Genomic DNA, 21,124 nt, shown 5'->3' on the forward strand with positions numbered 1-21,124 from the left:
CATTTTATATAGGAGATGGTGGACCGGGTCACGAATCTTTCGCATCACGTGCAACAGTTTAAAGAACAGTTTCTTCAAATGGTGATTTTCTTTGTATATTAAACGGCAACTCGGCTTTTTTGGCAAGATTTGTATGGTGTTCATGGGGGCATAATTATAGATACACTTGAGTTCATTAAAATTCCAAGTCAGACTTTACTCAGCAGTAAGTAGTTTTCACCTGAGCAGTAAGTCGCTTTAGTCTGCAAAACGTTGATGCACCCCATCATGGCATAATGAGTGCGTAGTGGATCGTACTTTCCCGTTTGCGCGCCATTTAATATACCCCTGCCGTTTAATATGCCCGGGTATCTTAAATGGGGGGTATTAAACAGCAAAATACGGTACTGTATTTTAAAATAGTACTGTAAATGAACTATACGTTGCATGGATTGTTCAGGTTTCGATGCTAATGGTTGGAAATGCTGTCTATAAACACACCGTCTGGACTAGAAAGAATTGGTTTAGTTTTGGCTGGACAAGGGTTCCAAGAAGCCCCATCTTTGAGAAAAAAAGGGGTTAAAAAAGTATAAAGATACTCTCGGCACAAGCGAGGCAGAAACATCGGTGCTGGAAGAAGTAATTGGAACATTAGTCGCTGGTATCGAAATGTCTTAGGTCGAAGATATTGTAATCTGAGGTTTGCCTTTAGTCCACATGAAAAGATGATATCAGGGCGACTTGCAATTGCAACCCTTGCAACGCTTTCACAGATAGTATAATACCTTTTTCTTTATTGTACAATGTAATGGTTTGCATCCTATTACTGATAGCAGACTATTTCCTTTCTTAACTCCATTTGAATCCATAAAGGTCATTGTGGATACAAAAGATTATAGAGGACTATTCTACTATGCTTGTATACTTGTATATTGACAATAAAGCATTGAATTCAATTCAAAGGTTAAAGAGCCACGTACAGAGGGGAAAGACCTTAGTTTTTGCTACGTGGTCACTTGTCATTTTTTTTAAAAACATGGTCCTTGTGTTGTTCTTTGTGTAGCCGCCATTCTTGATGACCCAATGGAGTGCAGCAGAGGAGAACGTCTGGCCATCACGCTGGCCAAAGAAAACATCAACAGGAACAGCAATCGTTCCGTTAGCGGAAAGCTCGAAGTGGACATCTTTGAGCTTCTTCGAGACAGTGAATACGAAATGGGCGAAACAAGTGAGTCATGTCTTTTCTGTAGTCGTACACTAATGGGATAAACATATAAATAGGATGCCATTTTTTGCATTCATCATGAAAGTTCTTTGATGCACCTTGGATGAATGCAAATGATTAAAAATGTGTTATTTTGTAGCATAGACTATTGGTAAGAGTTAGCCACAGTTTATCATCCAATAGCATTTGTCCAAACCTTGGAGTGGTTAAGTGGTAAAAATCTAATTAAGAACTGAATGAGGTTTTTCACATTCCTACAAAATTATGACCATTAAAAAGTCCTTCCAATTAAAAAGCTAAAAATTCCACTCGAAAACATAATAAAGTTCCTTTTTGTGTAAAAAATACTAATAAAAATGGCATATTCCCAATGTTTAACATTGCTATCACCCAATTAATTCTCCAATTCAAGTAAATATTTTTATTTAAAAAAATGTCATCAACTCATAAATGTACTAACACTAGCATATTTTCCTTTTCTGAACATGTGACGTGCACACAGAAAATGTCAATTGCGCTTAGGAGCTAATATTTTTGAACATGGCGGCTAATAGAGATGAATTATTCTTCAATAATGATTCCGTCCATACGATTATTAATTACGCTGACTTGTTTTCGTGGTGAAACGAAAAAAACCTCACTTACAACCAAGAAAAAATTATATATAGTCCATGTCTTGACTTGTAATCTTAGAAATGATTGAAATTGACATCAATTTAATGCAAGGTTCTTCAAAACAATCAAACGCTTGATGGATAAAAACATTTTCATTGCCACGCTCAATGGAAATTTACGACCAATCTTAATCAGCTAATTTAACACGTAATGAGAAACAGTAGCGTTTAACAGTCAAGCAAGATTTTCTTGAACATAAAGGGTGAAGCAACACATGAATACCTTCTACTCGCATGACTATCATCTACAAAAACAGCAAATATTATAATCTGGCAACCCTACATAGCCATTGAGGTATAATACGTTTTCAGCCAAAAATGCTTACATGCACAAGTGTATCGCAATATTGTAACATTCAGCTCTGTTGTCATTTTCTCAATAGCGCCATCATTGTGTCTCTGTCCATTCTCTCAACCCACTAAACATTTTGAAATAGCTGACATCGATCAGTTAAAAATCCATATCAATCTAAGAAAATGGACTTTACTGAACTCAATACTTGTCTTGGAAAAAGCCAGTACGAAGAGCCCAAACGTGTCGGTGGAATTTCGATCACGTTTGCTCGCGGTCGCATCATTCACCCTCATAATCTGCTGAAACTACAAAAACGACATACAAATGTGTGTGGGAACACGCACTGTGAAGACCTCACGGGTGACTGAGGGATTACTTATTAATCATCCGATTCGCTGCCTTCGGATACACACCGCGAAGACCTGAAATATGTCTTTTTTTTGCTTCTTTCATACATGGAACTGTTTAATTCTGTTCGCCTAGCCTAGCAACACCATTCGTATGACACACAAACCACACACACACACGTGTTCTTACTAACGTAGTTCTTGTACTTGGCGGTCTCGCGCCATTGACCACCGAAAGTTTAATTGGAAGACAGGGATTATAAATCCACAGGAAATGTCTGTTTTGTCCTATGGGAGATTAAAGTCATGTGCTATGTGTATTTTAGCGAGTTGAATCCAAGAAATGTATTTGTCATTTCCAAAAATTAAAGCACGTATTTGGAAAGTAGCATTCATTGAATGGTTATCCTGTTATCCTCCATTTTTATCATTCATAAAATATATTATTATTATAATCGTATGTCTATTACATCCATTAGTGCAGGGGTGTCAGACTGGTTGGTTCACAGGCCGCTTTAACGTCAACTTGATTTCATGTAGGCCGGACCATTTTAGATATAATATTTAGATATATATTTTTTATAAAAGGATTAAAAGAACTGTATTAAAAGTCCTGAATATTCAGTTTTTTATAGATCTAAAACAATGCTTATTTAAGCTTTTTTTAAAATATATTTTTAGATTTTACAAAATGATTTTTGAACTAAAAACACAGAAAAAAATGGATTAAAAAATTACAATTATTGATTCAAGAGGGGGAAAATCAGGAAACTTAATATACATCTATACTCTTCATTTGAATTTGATCCTAAAACAGAAAGTCGTCACTCATGATTTACTTTCCCGGGCCACACAAAATGATGCGGCGGGCCAGATTTGGCCCCCGGGCCGCCACTTTGACACATGTGCATTAGTGCGTCAGTTTTCTCATATGGATGTTAATATTCGACAGCAACTTCAGTACAATCTCAAAAATTGGAATGATGATACTTGACTAATGTTCCCATACATTGGAAACAACAGTTTAAAAGTTGTAGTCGTTTGTAAGTTTCAGTTTGTTTTACATCACTCCTTTTGAAGCCTTAAAAAAAATTCTAAAGATATTTTTTTGCAACTATTAACGCTTTTCCCTCTTTTCCTAGTGTGCCAAATAATGTCTAAAGGTGTGGTAGCAGTCCTTGGACCTTCTGCCAGTCCCGCCTCCAACTCCATCATCAGCAACATCTGCGGCGAGAAGGAGGTGAGTCCATTCCAAATATGGATTTAACAACAATTCTCATATGTTAATGATTTTACTGGGAGGCAAACAATATTCTAAAATTGACATCACCCCCGACTAACCTCAATTGGGAAAATGCCACCTTAAAAAAAGTAATTAAAAACTGCTTTTCTCATTATTATTGCCATTATTATCATGTCGATGTTGTTTTAATTATCATTACACTAAACTAAACTATTTCGGCGGCCCGGTAGATGAGTGGTTAGCGCGTCGGCCTCACAATTCTGGGGTCGGGGGTTCGATCCCAGGTCGGTCCACTCTGTGTGGAGATTGCATGTTCTCCCTGGGCTTGCGTGGGTTTCCATTGGGTACTCTGGTTTCCTCCCACATGCCAAAAACATGCATGCTAGGCTAGTTGGTTGAACTGTAAATTCCCCCTAACGTCAATGTCTTTTTATGCTGTGCAATTGGCTGGCTATTAACTCAAGCACCCCTTGCGACCCTTTGTTATTGACAAAATTAAACGATAGTTGCATTTGCAGTCTGTGGCAATGAATCGTGTGCCTGCAAGTGGACATAATGAAGTTAAAAGAAAATGCATGCCGCGTGAAATAGCCTATTTTTATTCATTTAGGTCCAGTTGTCTGTCGATCCGATTTAACATATCACTTGTGCATATCTAAAATGGTCCGGCCCACATGAAATCGAGTTGACGTTAATGCGGCCCGCCAACCAACCCGAGTCTGACACCCTTGATCTAATCTGTCTTCAATGGAAAATACTTCTACTCAGATGGTCTCCATATTCAACCGGTGTAATGAAGGGTAAAACCACAATGGCTATTACCTCAGTAGCAACTAGAAACTGCAACAATTTGTAAACTGCAGCAAATCGGGCTCATCCAACAGCATGGGGGGGGGGGGGGGGGGGGGGGTTTGATTTAGCAATCAGCCTTTGGGAAATAAACCTTTATTGAATATTTGATAGTCTGCAGCAGGCTGAAAAAGCTCAGGAGGAGATGAGAAGATTGGCCCACGGCCTAATGTTGCATCTCGAATCAGATAGGTAGGACCCCCCATCCTATAACCTGCTACCCCCCTCAAAAAGACCCTGGAGCAAAGCGGAACTCGCAGAGTCCAGAGAGATGTCATCCGAGAAAAAAAAGTGCATGGCAGCAAATTTTCTAACAAGTAGCAGTTGATCAGAAATGGAAAAGTAGACCCAGCTTGGGTAAATGTTTAATGCCCAGAAATGGCGGATTTTCAGATATTTTGATATTATTGTAATAACTCTAACTCACAGGTGTCAATGTGGCGGCCCGGGGGCCAAATCTGGCCCGCCGCATCATTTTGTGTGGCCCGGGAAAGTAAATCATGAGTGCCGACTTTCTGTTTTAAGATCAAATTAAAATGAAGAGTATAGATGTATATTATATTTCCTGATTTTTCCCCTTTTAAATCAATAATTGTAATTTTTTAATCCATTTTTTCTGTGTTTTCAGTTCAAAAATCATTTTGTAAAATCTAAAAATATGTTTAAAAAAAGCTAAAATAAACATTGTTTTTGATCTATAAAAAACTGAATATTCAAGGCTTTTAATCCAGTTCTTTTAATCCATTTATAATAATAAAAAAATCTAAACCTTGCTCTAACTGGTCCAACAATGGAATATGGAGTAACATTTTGCAATATATAATGCCCCAACCACATTTTGGCAAATGCAACAATTGGCAAGCATGTAAGGGAAGACTGTTGCAATAAGTCTATGGTCTATGGCAATCCACCTGACCCTAGATTTGTTATTTTCCATTTCAATTACAAATGTTTTAACGTGAAGACTAGATTAGATCCTCATGACTTGGTTTTTTTTCAACCCACTTTCCCCTTGTACCATGAAATGGATATCATCCGTGTCTAAATGGAGAGTATATGTTTTTTCTCAGTGACTCAAATGTGTCAGAAAGTCATGAATATTAATACCAAGTCTGATGTTCTGTAGTTGCTCGGGGCTTGCAAAGCCATCTGCTAGCTGAAGAACACAGAGATTACCACACCACTACATGGTGGAGGGTGGATGGTGGATGGTGGGCGGGGGGATTGGTGTTCTCAGGTAGAATTTTTCGAGGTGAGTTTGGGGTCAAGTAGCCATGATTTGGAATTGTGGGTAGGTAGTAGACCAATAGGGCTGAGTGGTTAGTGCGTCGGGCTTACAGTTATAGGGTCCTGGATGCGATCCCAGGTCTGTCCTACTGTGAGGAGTTTTTTTTTTTTAGTTTCCTCCTACATTCTGATGAAAATCCATGGTAACTTGGTTGAACACTCTAAATTGCCCCGAGCTGTGATTGGTTGTCGTCTATCTCCTTGTGGTTTAACATCGCAAGTACAACAATTTTCAAACATGTACTACATAGTAGTTCGAAATAAACTGTCAACTGTATTTTAGGCCAGGGTGGCCCGGTGAATGAGTGGTTATTGCATTGGCCTCGCCGTTTTAGGGTCCTGGGTTTGAACCCAGGTCTGTCCTCCTGTGAGGACTTTGCATGTTTTTTTGTGGAGGAGTGGTTTACTCCGGGTAATCCGGTTTCCTCCTACATTCTGAAAAAAAATCCATGGTAGCCTGGTTGAACACTCTAAATTGCCCTAAGCTGTGATTGGTCGTCCTCTGTCTCGTCGTGCTTTAGCATCACAAGTACAACCATTTTCAAACATGTACACATTAGTTCAAAATGAACTGTCAACTGTGTTTTAGGCTAGGGTGGCCCGGCGACTGAGTGGTTAGTGCATCGGCCTCACAGTTTTAGGGTCCTGGGTTCGATCCCAGGTCTGTCCTCCTCTGAGGAGTTTGCATGTTTACTCTGGGTACTCCAGTTTCCTCTTACATTATAATGTAATAACTAATTGAAGAAAATCCATGTTAGCCTGGTTGAACACTCTAAATTTCCCTGAGCTGTGATTGGTTGTCCTCTGTCTCCTCGTGCTTTAGCATCGCAATCGAATACAACAATTTTTAAACATGTACATAATAGTTCGAAATAAACTATAAACAGTATTTTAGGGCGGAGTGGCCCGGCGGTTGAGTGGTTAGCGCGTCGGCCTCGCAGTGGGGGACTCGGGTTTTTAAATCCAGGTTGGTCCAACCTATTTTCGTCCCTAAAATCCATGGATTCACCGATCAATTTTGCTTCATACGATGTTGAGAGCCAGCTAATGATGCCCTTTGTCCTTTGAAAATGTGAATCATGGTGTCCTCTCCGTTTGCGTTGCGTGTTTATGAAGCTGTCCAATCTGATTTTCACCTGCGAGCATTCCAGCGATTCAGCAGCTTTTTGTCACTCGATAAGTTTGCGAGCCAAGCCTTCAAATCCTCTCTGGCCCGCCGAGCGTTTACGCTGCAACTATGCTTAAATTAGAGCGTCTCCGTGCCAGACGCCGCTCGCTCCAAAAGCCCGGCCGGCGCACGGCAGCTGCTATCGTCCCGCCGCCAGCACGTCATATTCATCCCTCGCTGCTGTTCTCCACGCCATTGCCAACCTTCCAGTGTTCTTATTTTGATTTTTTTTTTTTAATTTCCTGGCCCGGGAATCTCCAAACCATTGAAAACGTGTACCTGCTCTCTCATGCCAAGTAAATTAGAGCGAGAGAAAATAAATTTTTGATCGCAGGCTCTATTGAAATTGTGTTCGGCCTATTGGGACTAAGTGGCGTAAATTGAACGTTTAATCAATTAAAAGGGATTCAGTAGCAACATCAGGTAATAAATACAAAGTCACCATACGAATGATTTAAAAGGATCACTTTTTTAAATAATATACGTCATTTTATGGACAGGGGCAAATTGATATGTAAAAAGTATCAGAGGGGTAAAATATTCCTATTGGGATTCATATAATCATAAAGATTTGATAGTTGATGTTTCAAAAGGTGAAAAAAATATGTCTGTTCAACACAAGGTTAGAAGACGTAACGTAATTGAATTGAATGAGCAAATTCTACATTACTGGATTATAGCATATAGCAATCATTTTTATTATTTATTATTTTGAGCAGTGGTAATTGAGCCTGGCGTACCAACCTTAACTTTCAGTAGTATTCAAACAAGAAGTTATAAGAAGAGTTTAAGGAGCAACGCGACTAAGAATTGAGATATTGTACACCATTTTTCATCCGTCCCTCCAAACGGAATCTCACTGGACATATGCATTAGCTCATGAAAAGGGCACTGGACTGAAGAACAGACCCCCATGAGGAAACCAACGTTTTTCTTTCTGAATCGTCTGACCAATGAGATCGAAATCTCGTAGCCAACGTTCCACTTTCCTAAAAGGCACCATGGGAGCCGGAACGCACTTCATCTTTATCACGAGGCTGCTTCTTCCACGACTACTGGGACCTGAAGCAGCCTCATTACTACCACAAATTGAGATCTCACTAGCGGGGGTGACGTCAAGACGAGTTGGTTTTGCTGGGGCGGAGTACTTAAAGCAAGGGTGTCAGACTCGGGTTGGTTCGCGGGCCGCTTTAACGTCAACTTGATTTCACGTGGGCCGGACCATTTTAGATATAATATTTAGATATTTTTTTTATAAATGGATTAAAAGAACTGGATTAAAATTCCTGAATATTCATCTTTTTATAGATCTAAAACAATGTTTATTTTTAGCTTTTTTATATATTTTTAGATTTTACAAAAATGATTTTTGAAATAAAAACAGAAAAAAATGGATTAAAAAATGACAGTTATTGATTTAAAAGTGGGAAAATCAGGAAATTTAATATACATCTATCCTCTTCATTTTAATTTGATCCTAAAACAGAAAGTCGGCACTCATGATTTACTTTCCCGGGCCACACAAAATGATGCGGCGGGCCAGATTTGGCCCCCGGGCCGCCACTTTGACACGTGCTCTAAATAGTCAGTTTTTATAGATCTAAAGCAATGTTTATTTGATATTTTTTTCTTAGTAATGGAACATTTCTTTTAATCCTGTTTTTCATTTCAAATGGAAACAAAATATATATATATTTAGATCTTACAAAATGCGCTTTGACCTAAAATCACAAAAGAAATAAAATTGGATTGAAAATATTGCAATGATTGATTTTAAAAAGGGGAAAATTAGCAAAATGTAATGTACATCTATAATCATTTTAATTTGATCCCAAAACAGAAAGTCGGCACTCATGATTTACTTTCTCGGGCCGCACAAAATGAAGCAGCGGGCCAGATTTGACCCCCAGGCCGCCACTTTGACACCTGTGGCCTAGAGGATGTTAAATTCCTTTTAAACAGAATCTACCTCAAATGAAAAGAAAAATGCTCATTTTCCCGAGTCACGCTTTCATGGTCATTTTAAGCGAATAGTTAATAGAAATGAAAAAATCCCGATCATTTGGCCACAAATGTTTCAAGGACAGATCTCTTTACCAACTGATAAGCAGAACTTTGCAACAAGAGTCATGTAAACAAGCTCACTGCCAAACTGCGCTTACATTGTCGCACCCGGGCCCGATATGTTTGACGACCCATAAAAAAAAAATGTTGCGATGAAGCAGTTTAGCCCTTTTTGCCACTCCGGGGGTTGAAACCAACAGATGTAATTTTTGCATTCCGGCTCTGTTCTCCATATGGCCCGCTCACCTATTTCCACTGCCTTCCTCGTCGGATTTTCGCTTGGATTCACAGCAGACAGGTTGCGGATCGCTTGCACACTTGACTGCATTGCAGAAAAATCACTTCAGCTCAGTGGTTTCCGATCCCTGGCCAAATTCAAATGATTATGTAGACTCCTATTTGAATACGAGCAGAACTGTTGGGCTGAAAAGCCGTTATTAGCGTGAGTTGAACTGGAACAGCACTCTGTAGAGCAAAGGCCTCTGCCAAGGCTCGGTAATTCTTACTGGCTGTCTGTCCTTTTTTTAAATCCTGAAGGTTCAGCTCCACTTGCTGGATCTGGTTAGTCATTGATCCTTGTAAACTTTAACACCAAGGGACGTGGACTATAACCACAAATGTAAATATTTTGAAAGTCGAGATATTAATACACGTACGTATGGTCCTCGGTTTTGTTTTTACTGATACCAGTACAATCCTTCTTGGCTCATAACATATCTAAAAATGATCTGTCAAATGTGCATGTCAAAGTCTATGTCAGGTGTGTCAAAGTGGCGGCCCGGGGGCCAAATCTGGCCCGCCGCATCATTTTGTGTGGCCCGGGAAAGTAAATCATGAGTGCAGACTTTCTGTTTTAGGATCAAATTAAAATGAAGAGTATAGATGTATATTAAATTTCCTGATTTTCCCCCTTTTAAATCAAGAATTGTCATTTTTTAATCATTCTTTTCTGTGTTTTTAGTTCAAAAATCATTTAGTAAAATCTGAAAAATATATAAAAAAGCTAAAATAAACATTGTTTTAGATCTATAAAAAACGGAATATTCAGGGCTTTTTATCCGGTTATTTTAATCCATTTATAAAAAAAAATCTAAATATTATATCTAAAATGGTCCGGCCCACGTGAAATCAAATTGACGTTAAAGCGGCCCGCTTACAACCTGAGTCTGACACCCCTGTCCTAAAACAATGGATATTATAATTGGTCTTTCAATGATGACCAAAAACGCAATAAAAAAAATTCAATTTAACACACAAATAATACCTCCAAGCCTTGTTGTAGGAGGGGGTGATTAAGTCAAGTACACAACATGTCACTGCTTGGCAGTCCAAGAGTGCCAACTGTCTTTCAGGTCACGCTGGCAAAGCAAAGGGCAATGTTGTCAATAATGAGTGTAAGCATATCGTAAGCACATTGTAATTGGCTTGACATGTGTTTGCCGCTGAACAAAAAGTGCGTCTTCTTCGCTGCGGTTCCTGGTGCGTTCTAGATTGTATTCTTTCTCTCCTGTGAGAGCTTCCTCATTAAACGCCTGTCGAGCCACTGACTGTAGACCTGCCATCCCTTCTGTCACACTTCAGGGAACACACACTAACACGCACACACATACACACACACACATACACACAGCACACAGCAACAGGAACCCTGAATTCTTATCCTGAATGATGAATCCTTTCAGACAGTCCTGAGAAATCACTATACAGTAGCTAATTATTGCCACAATGCAAACTGAAGTTGAATGCAGACGAGGTATGAACATATCTAAATGAGGACTTGTATTTTAGTTAGTTTAGTTGTAGCTAATACTAAGAGATCCTAAAAAAAATGGGCTAAAATGGGATTTTGGCAGTGGTGGGCCGTCAGGGCCTTCAAGGCCTTCTCTGCTGGCCTAAGAAATATCTGAATCATATATTATATTTTGTCCATCAATACTTATGAAATAATTCCAAATTGTCTGTTAGCTTCCTTTCATTGCTTTCCCCCCTGGTTGCACTGCTTCCAGATGTGTGTTTTCATATTGAAGCATTTAACCAATCACATTTCAGCCGTTATTTGTTGCCAGGGTCAGAAATCTGCCTCAAGGCCTTCACAATCAGTTCTGCAGGCTTTGCTGCATTACACAAGCGTCGATAGGACTGTTGCTTTAACCAATCAGATTTCAAGTTGGTAACAGAATGCCTTGTCGCAGGCGTAGGGATACGTCATCGCTTTCACCAACTATGATTGGCTAGTGATTAGCCAGAGCTACCAAACTGTATCTGGAGCTAGCTGCACAAGCAAATATATTGTTGTGTTGATTTAACGCCATTTTCAAGACAGACTATGCCGAAATACGACAGGAGAGGCTCGACTTTCAGCATTAGCTTCGATGGCGATAGAAAAGAAGGAAGAAAGAAAGGAGGATGGATGTTGTGTACAGTTAAAAATGATTTTTGGTGAGTAAAATATGGCTATATTCCTCAATAATATTTCAGTTGTGGGCCCGGTTTTGATATTTGAAAAGCTCCAGTGTTTGTATTTAATCACTAAATGCTGCTAGGAAGTTTATTTTACCCCAGTTTAGTGCAATTTTTGCCCTTTCGCCATTGACGTCCATTGCTGTCTTTTCCCGGGAAAATCACCCCGCGGCTCGGTTGTAATGTCTGAAAAGCTCCAGTATTTGTATTTAATGATTAAATGCTGCTAGGAAGTGGATTTTACCAGTTGAAGGCACTACGAGAAAATGTATAGACGGCGACTGGATTTTGGAAACCAGTGTCTTGGAAGTTTGTACCTGTAGACAGGCGCCGTTTTTCCTGGTTTTGCCGTTCAGATTAATCGACCTGTATGTGCGATTTAAACGAGCTGTTGGTGAGAGATAAGGAGGGTGCCAGACGTCTTTAACGTGGTTGACAACTTGGTGTTCGTCACGTGGGCCATTGATTTTCTGTCTTCAGAGCGCCAGGGTCAAAAAACATTGCACGTTGCACATGCTCAAGTCATTTTAAACCTTCATTTCCACCTATTATTTCCTTAGTAGAAAAATGTGAATATATATAGATGTATTTTCATCTCATGAATGCGAATGAATCAAATCTTTTCTTTCCGCTCTCTCTAAGCTGGTTAAAAGTCATTTAATGGAAAATCCTTGTATTCGGCATAAAAATGAAAAGGAGACAATTTAAAGGTCAGCTTCTGCTGTTTGAAAATTGATATTATAATTACTGTTAGGTAATCAACTCTGGTATTGCTAACATGAGGTGACACTTTAATGTAGTAAATCACAAAGGAAAATTATAGATACATGCAGAGTAATTCCAGACTTAATGTGTATTTTATTATTTTATTTCTATTCCAGCTATCTCAGAAATTAAAAAAATGACCTCCGTTACATAGGTAGCTTCAACTAAAGTGTCAAAGTGGCGGCCCGGGGGCCAAATCTGGCCCGCCGCATCATTATGTGACCCGGGAAAGTAAATCACAACTTTCTGTTTTAGGATCAAATTAAAATGATAGATATAGATGTATATTAAATTTCCTGATTTTCTCCGTTTAAATCAATATTTGCAATTTTTTATCCATTTTTTCTTTTGGTGTTTTTAGGTCAAAAAGCATTTTGTAAAGTCTAAAAATGAAAATATAAAAATATTTTCGGTTTGCCACTTTAATATTGAATATAATTTGTTAAAAACATTGTTTCCATTTGAAATGAAAAACAAATGATTATTAGATGTTTTCCCTTACTAAGAAAAAAAAGTTTCATTTTTTTTCTGTGTTTTTAGTTCAAAAGTCATTTTCTAAAATCTAAAAATATATTTAAAAAAAGCTAAAATAAACATTGTTTTAGATCTATTAAAAAAATGGAATATTCAAGGCTTTTGATCCAGTTCTTTTAATCCATTTATATAAAAAAATATCTAAAAATTATATCTAAAATGGTCTGGCCCACATAAAACCGAGTTGACATTAGCCAACCCGAGTCTGACACCCTTGAACAAGAACACTTTGCAGCCAAGTAGTGCAATTGCTTAATTGCTTCAAGACACCATTATTCACCAGTTTATTCCACACAATTAACCTCATTCTTACACCAATTAATTCCTTTTCCGGCCCTCCTTTAATTTGAACGTGACCTTTTTAGCAACCGAGCTAACACCAGGTCACATTTCAGAGAAGGACGACAACCAAGCTGTTAAATTGCCGGTATCAACAGGATAAAAAAAAGTCCCATCACTTTGACAAAGGGGAGTAAAAAATTGGACAAGTCCACTTGGAATAAATCGAAGCTACTCCCCAAGCGGTGACGCGGCGTTCCCTTGCGCGCTGTAGGACTATTATCCAGGCTTAGGGCTCCCCATTACCCAGGTTTGAGCGTTCCATCGGACGCTGTCAGTACTGGCGGCGCCGCCATCCATCCATCCAGACGCCCAGGGACTCCATTACACAACAATGGGCAAGGATTGAAAACCAATCAAGGGAATATGGGGACAAAAAGGAAGGCGACGTATGGGCATGGAGAAGACCACGGACAGGCAATCTGCCGTGATGAAGAGGCTTGGTTGCCTCTTGCTCTTCCAGGGGAAGGATGTCCTCCAATATCTCCTTCAAGCCCCACTGGACTTCACGCTAATGGCCGGCCAGATGACTCACCCAACACCTGCTACTCACGCGGACCCCCATTTCCCATTCAGGCTACACAGTCAACGTTGATTGGGATCTGTTCGAAATCATGCCACTTAAGCAGAAGCTATTTTAATTCAGGGGAAAGAATGACTTCAAATTACGCTTTTTCTATGGATTTTTATGGTTGGTCCATAGTATCTAAACCACCACAAAACCAGCAAATATCATATAATATGCACACAAAATATAGTATATAGTACATGTACTTGTTCGGAGACTAATAATATATCTTAGACTTCTTAAAATGCTTAGCATACATTAATTGCAATACGCTATTCAGAAGGACTTTAAATTGCAGTACGCTTTTTATATGGATTTTTTGGATTGATCCATAGTATCTAAAGAACCACAAAACCAGCAAATATCAAATAATCTGCATGCAAAATATGGTATATAGTACATATACTTGTTCGGAGACTAATAAAATATTTTAGACTTCTTAAAATGCTTAACATACATTAATTGCAATACGCTATTCAGAATGACTTTAAATTGCAGTATGCTTTTTTTACCCGGATTTTTTTGGGTTGGTCCATAGTATCTAAAGAACCACAAAATCAGAAAATACCAAATAATCTGCACGCAAAATATAGTAAATACTTGTTCGGAGACCAATAAAACATCTTGGACTTCTTATAATGCTTAACATACGTTAATTGCAATACGCTATTCAGAATGACTTTAAATTGCAGTACGGTTTTTACATGGATTTTTTGGGGTTGGTCCATAGTATCTAAACAACCACAAAACCAGCAAATATCATATCATCTACACGCAAAATATAGTATACACTTGTTCGGAGACCAATAAAATATCTTGAACTTCTTAAAATGCTTAGCATACATTAATTGCAATACGCTATTCAGATTTTCGTGGCTTTAAGAACTATCATATCTAGCGATTTCTAACTATTTGTCAACCAATTGCTTAGTTGTTCTTCCTCTGGCCAACACACACTTTCCGAACACGTTAGACGTCAGTACGAGTCGTAGCCGCCAAGTAAATCCTCAGAGACGAACAGATTCTTGCAAATGATAGTAGAAATGTCTTCCTATCCATTTGTTGATACGTACAATTCTTTAAAGTGAAACATTTCGTTTAAATGTTCAATTGCCTTGCCATAGTTTCTAAACGTGTTGTAAATTCTGCATCTAGAGATGTTTAATGGCAGAAATTTCTCTGCTCACTGCCTGAAGAAACTAGTCTGTGTCCGGTATTTGAGCTTGTTAGCATTTAATTACCGGCAACAAGAGATTGCTCATATTTATATTTCTTAGCAAATCAACAGCGGAAGAACAAGGTAATCAATCTGAAGATTGAATGCCCCAATGAATTGGGCAGGAGACGTGAATTTATTGAATCCTAAGCAGGGATTGGCCGACTTTCCTTTTGTCGGGATGAGAAACGCCACTGTTTTCCTTCTTATTAACCGTGTCGTTTTTTTCGGAATATATTAATCCAGCGTTTCGGCACAATTCGTAACCTTCAAATTTGAGAGGATCGCTTTTATATCATCTATTGGTTGAATAGCTAAGGCCTTATTATTTGACTCACAATACAAACATTAAATCATTGATGTTTCCCATTCGGATTCTTTAACATAACTATGGAAATAAGAGCCTACACTAATAACGGGATTGGTAATGTGACGCTATTTTTGTCACTGTCATCTGAAATTATACTGACAAGGTTTGCCAGAGAGTTTTGTTCACATACGTTGGTGTAGGCGTTCAAATGAATGCTACTGTAAAAAAATAATAAATAAACCAGCTCCATGTGGGCGGCAATGAAAATTGTTTTATGCACACTGAGATTGTATTTCCTACGTCAGTCAGAAAACATGTGTGCTCTGTGTTTGCATCTGTAGACCTGTAGGTTGTTTTCGACATGCTTAATATATATATTATCGCACACGCAGTTTTTCTCGATTCATTTTTTTTTGTGTTTTGACGATACTGCAACTTTTGTACACGATGCGGTCGAACATAAAAGGATGCCGGAATTGTCGTTTGACCTGGCTTGCTGGTGTGTATACTCAACCACAAACTTTTCTTCGAAACATGGCGGTCTGAGTCTGAGTTCAAGAGTTGAGGCTATCATTCTGCAAACATTCACCCCCAATCGTGTCAAACTTTAGATGATCGGATCCTCCTCAGGCTTTTGTTAGGAATTGTGCAATCGTCAGCTCTGATCTGAGGCCAGTCCAAACAAAAGGTGAGGGTACTAGCCCTCAGAAAACTGCCAGATTGTGTCAGAAATATGATGTTAACTACTACGTGGCATCCCTGAGCTCGTTGATGATGGAATGGTTACTCCTTATTTAATTCGGTTCAAATATGGGTTGGGAACTTTGGACATGGCCAAATTCGGTACTCGGACGTTTGGTCGCCCGGACGTTTGGTCGCCCGGACGTTTGGTCGCCCGGACGTTTGGTCGCCCGGACGTTTGGTCGCCCGGACGTTTGGTCGCCCGGACGTTTGGTCGCCCGGACGTTTGGTCGCCCGGACGTTTGGCAGCATGACAGAGAGTTTACTGTTGAAACCAGCTCTCAAAATTATATTCATGAGAGAGAGAGTTTAATATCTAAATATCTACTGTTGAAACCAGCTCTCAAAATTGTATTCACCCGGGCGACCAAACGTCCGGTGACCAAACGTCCGGGCGACCAAACGTCCGGCGACCAAACGTCCGGTCACGGCCAAATTCAAGGACTTTTGAAAGGTTTTTAAGACCGTTTTCCAGTACCTGGACTGCCAGATTCCTCCGCTAAGTGGCTCCTGGACTAACATATTTTCCCTTTGTAGGTGCCCTACGTGAAGGTGGCTCCGGAAGACATTTTAAAAGTCCAATTCCCCCGATTCACCACTCTGGACATGAGGCCAACCAACATGGACGTCAGCCTGGCCGTAGCGAGCCTTCTTACCTTCTTTAACAGCACCGCCGCCTGCCTCATCTGCGCACAGGCTGACTGTGAGTACAGAACGAACACACGGGGTGTACACACGGGGAGTATGTTCCGACACATTCCATCCCTACGCCTGCTGACAAAGTGCAAATAGTGTTTTGTGTGTTTTCCTGTAAGGAATGTTGACACGCTAAGCTATCTGGGATGCTCGGGAACGGCATCCCAGAAGCAGATACAGCTCTTTATCAAAATCTCACCCTCTGACACAAAGTCTGAAGCAACCGTAGCAACACAGCTCGATGCCAAAAGCCTAAAATAAACAATGTGCACTCCATAATCATGAAATCGAAATCAAATATAGCCTGTCAAACACGTATTCCCAAAACATCACCTGATAGAGATCACCAGCTGACAGATGAACCGAAAAAAACCACAAAGAAGAAGACAAAAAAGATACACTTTTCGCAGTCACGCCGAGCATTGATCTCACCAACGCCTCGTCAAAGGCGCCTGTTAGATTCCACAGATACTAAAGTGAATGACCTCAAAAAAGCATCTCCATCCCCTTGGGGCAAATTTATTTCCGTAAATAGAAAGGAAGATTAAATCAAGGCTTGTTCCCACCCTCTTGTAGTCCAGCGAGTAGTAATTACAACTCCCAGACAAAGACACCATGACCTCAAGTGGCGCTTCCTGACCTTTTGTCTTTTGTTTCACAGTCGGTGTTAAGATTGGAAATAGCTTTTCAATGCATCAAAAAGCGTATTCGGGAACTTCGGATTCTGACTGAGCCGCCCAATTTAATTTGAATGGACATTCCTTCAAAGTCAACGTAGACGGTTACAACCTTTACCTTGTAGTTTAAGGAATAAATCATGTAAGTCACAGGTGTCAAAGTGGCGGCCCGGGGGCCAAATCTGGCCCGCCGCATCAGTATGGGCGGGCCGAGTAAGTAAATCATGAGTGCCAACTTTCTGTTTTAGGATCAAATTCAAATGAAGATTATAGATGGTATATTATATTTCCTGATTTTCCCCTTTTTAAATCAATAATTGCAATTTTTTATCCCTTTTTTTCTTTTGGTGTTTCTAGGTCAAAAAGCATTTTGTAAAATCTAAAAATAAATATATAAAAATGTTTTCGGTTTTCCACTTTAATATTGAATATAATTTTTAAAAAAAATGTTTCCATTTGAAATGAAAATCAAATGATTATTAGATGTTTTCCCTTACTAAGAAAAAAAAGTTCAAATAAACAGTTTTATATCTATAAAAAACTAAATATTTAGGGCTTTTGATCCAGTTCTTATAATCCAATTAAAAAAAAAAATCTAAATATTATATCTAAAATGGTCCGGCCTACAGGAAATCTAGATAATGTTATATTTCCTGATTTTCCCCTTTTTAAATCAATATTTGCAATTTTTTATCCATTTTTTGGTGTTTAAGGTCAAAAAGTAGTTTGTAAAATCTAAAAATAAATATATAAAAATATTTTCGGTTTTCCACTTTAATATTGAATATATTTTTTTTTTGAATGTTTCGATTTGAAATGAAAAACAAATGATTATTAGATGCTTTCCCTTACTAAGAAAAAAAGTCAAATAAACAGTTTTATATCTATAACAAAACTAAATATTTAGGGCTTTTGATCGAGTTCTTATAATCCAATTAAAAAAAAAAAAAAATCTAAATGTTATATCTAAAATGGTCCGGCCCACATGAAATCAAGTTGATGTTATTGCGGCCTGCGAACAAACCCGAGTTTGACACCCTTGGTGTAAGTCATTTCATAAACATTGCAGGAACTATATGTGAAAATACTCCAATTTTGAAGAGGGAAAACCGCTATATATGTTATGTGGCTCTGGGTTTACGGTCTTCCCAGGAGTTCTCCTCCCAGCTTGAGCTCCGTGGTTGCGTTCTCCGAATTCCAGGCCTTTTATTAATTCGAAAAGGAGTTGCTTTTGAGATAAAATGTCAACTTTTGAAAGCCGACAGCAGGCGGTGAAACCAAGTTGAATGAATAAAAATGATGAGAGAGAAAAGTTTTGAATGTCGACATTATAGTTTGTGGCGCTTTCATGAGGAAATACAAATGTCTTCATTTCCTTTTTTGATTTTGCATCCATACAATTGAGTTGTGTTGATGAAAACTGTAGGTTTTTTTACACACAAACATTCTCAAGTGTTGAGTTAAGACAAAATTGGCGCTTTATTTGCCGTATTTTCACGACTATACGCGCATCGTATTTTTAGCCGCAGTATCAGTAACGAGTGCTATTTCTGTATTTTACACACAAAGGACGCACCGTTTTTATAGACGCAGCCAGGCATGGCAAAACATACACCAGCTTAAACATACACGCTACACCCACACGCTAAAAACATGTTTTTAAAAAGGCAACGGAAGCAAGATTTGGCCCCCGGGCCGACACTTTGACACATGTGTCTTAGAGGGTTACCCAAAACAATAATGATAGTGAAGCCAGGCTCTAAGTTGCCGGTAGGACATAAAATATGGAGTGTTTGGAAAAAGAAACCAACTTTAGTAGCGTGTAGGCACAGTGCGAGAAATGAAAAAAATGTTGAGCAAGCTATTGAGCAGTGAAGAATAATCAAATTATACTGATTTGGGGGCGAATAACCACATTGGCATCATGAAGGAAGAAGATTGTCCTGAAAGCAAGCATTTTGATTGCATGCTCTTAGCTGTACTTTTTTCATTTAGTGGAAAAGTGAGTGGGGGTACATCTCGTTTTTGTGTGTTAGAATCAGTCGCTTCGTAATTCATTTGGCAGCTTGCTATCAATGCCTCGTCCACGTCTTCTGGCCTCATTAATCATCCCCACCCCTGACAGCCTAATTGAGTGTGACGAAAATGGCCATATTTTCCGCATAGGACACAGAAGCAGAAGTGTAAATGTGTCCAAAGGTTGTTCCTGCACTCCAACCGACATTAGCCAAGGCCCTTTCCTCACGAGACCATCTTATGCTAATGTTTTGATATCATTCTTCAATAACTCGATCAAGCATACAATATAAAGTAAGCCTACTAACACTAAAAGAACCTCAAGGACAGTTTTTTTGTTCAGTTTAATGTCATGAGATTGCATTTCAGTTCCGTTCAGGTAGACTCTGAAAGTTTTTTGTTACAACAGTGTTGAAGGAAGAAAACAAAATCATGAAAAATTTCACTTTTTAACGAACCCCCAAGACCACAGGTGTCAAAGTGGCGGCCCGGGGGCCAAATCTGGCCCTCCGCATCATTTTGTGCGGCCCGAGAAAGTAAATCATGAGTGCCGACTTTCTGTTTTAAGATCAAATGATGATAGATGTACATTCCATTTCCTGATTTTCCCCTTTTTAAAAACAATCATTGCAATTTTTAAATATTTTTTTCTTTTGTGTTTTTAGTTCAAAAAGCATTTTATAAAATCTAAAAATAAATATACAAATATTTTCCGTTTTCTACTTATAAAAAACATGATTAAAAGACATTTCCATTACTAATTAAAAAAGCTCAAATAAACATTGTTTTAGATCTATAAAACGGACTATTTAGGGCTTTTGATCCAGTTCTTTTAGCCCAATTTAGAAAAATCAAAAAAAATCTAGATATTATATCTAAAATGGTCCGGCCCACATGAAATGCCATTGACGTTAATGTGGCCCGCGAACCAACCCGAGTTTGACACCCTTGGCCAAGACAGTGAGTACATTTTGATGTATTTTTTTTACCAGGTTTGCTTTGACAATATTTTTGTTTTTGGCTCCAATTCCCCTGAATGGTGTTTTTCAAACAATTTAATCTTGTCTTTGTCCACCTGCTGGGTCCCCCCCATGACGGTGGTCATTGAGAGATAAAGCAATACGCATAAAGATAACACTTTCTTATTTGCACAGATGCTTGCAGAGACCATTTGAAAAGACATTCCGGGGGATTTTCAGAAGTGAGACGATAAGAGTAGATGCCACTTACTGTAACGGAAACAAAAGACACGAAAAATCGGACCTCATCAGCTCATGGTCTATTTTATCTAAACACCCATGATAACTCTACCTAATATTATGTTAAGCGTACTTTATGCTTGTCGGTATTGAGTTATTTCGATCATTTATGCAACCCTTTGCACTATGTTAGAATAAAACTACTCTCTAATCAACTGCAAGGCAAATATGTCGCACAGAGTGCAAAATAATCCTAACCTAACGACGCAATAGTTCACATGTGTCAAAGTGCCGGCCCGGGGGCCAAATCTAGACCGCTGCATCATTTTATATGGCCCGGGAAAGTAAATCATGAGTGCCGACTTTCTGTTTTAGAATCAAATTTAAATGAAGAGTATAGATGTATATTACATTTCCTGGTTTTCCCCCTTTTAAATCAATAATTGCAATTTCTTATCATTTTTTTTCTTTT

The 21,124-nt window shown here is 38.8% G+C and overlaps 1 protein-coding gene across 1 annotated transcript in view; it reads left to right on the forward strand.

The window, feature by feature from the left end:
* Positions 1-21,124, forward strand: part of grik4 (glutamate receptor, ionotropic, kainate 4) — a 220,526-nt gene that overhangs the window by 123,587 nt on the left and 75,815 nt on the right. The window contains exons 6-8 of the mRNA XM_077610706.1: positions 1,043-1,207; positions 3,663-3,760; positions 16,602-16,767. Coding sequence (XP_077466832.1) covers positions 1,043-1,207; positions 3,663-3,760; positions 16,602-16,767 — 429 coding nt within the window. The remainder of the gene's footprint in view (positions 1-1,042; positions 1,208-3,662; positions 3,761-16,601; positions 16,768-21,124) is intronic.

Source organism: Stigmatopora argus, chromosome 10, assembly GCF_051989625.1.
Source record: "Stigmatopora argus isolate UIUO_Sarg chromosome 10, RoL_Sarg_1.0, whole genome shotgun sequence".
Classification (NCBI taxonomy): Eukaryota; Metazoa; Chordata; class Actinopteri; order Syngnathiformes; family Syngnathidae; genus Stigmatopora; species Stigmatopora argus.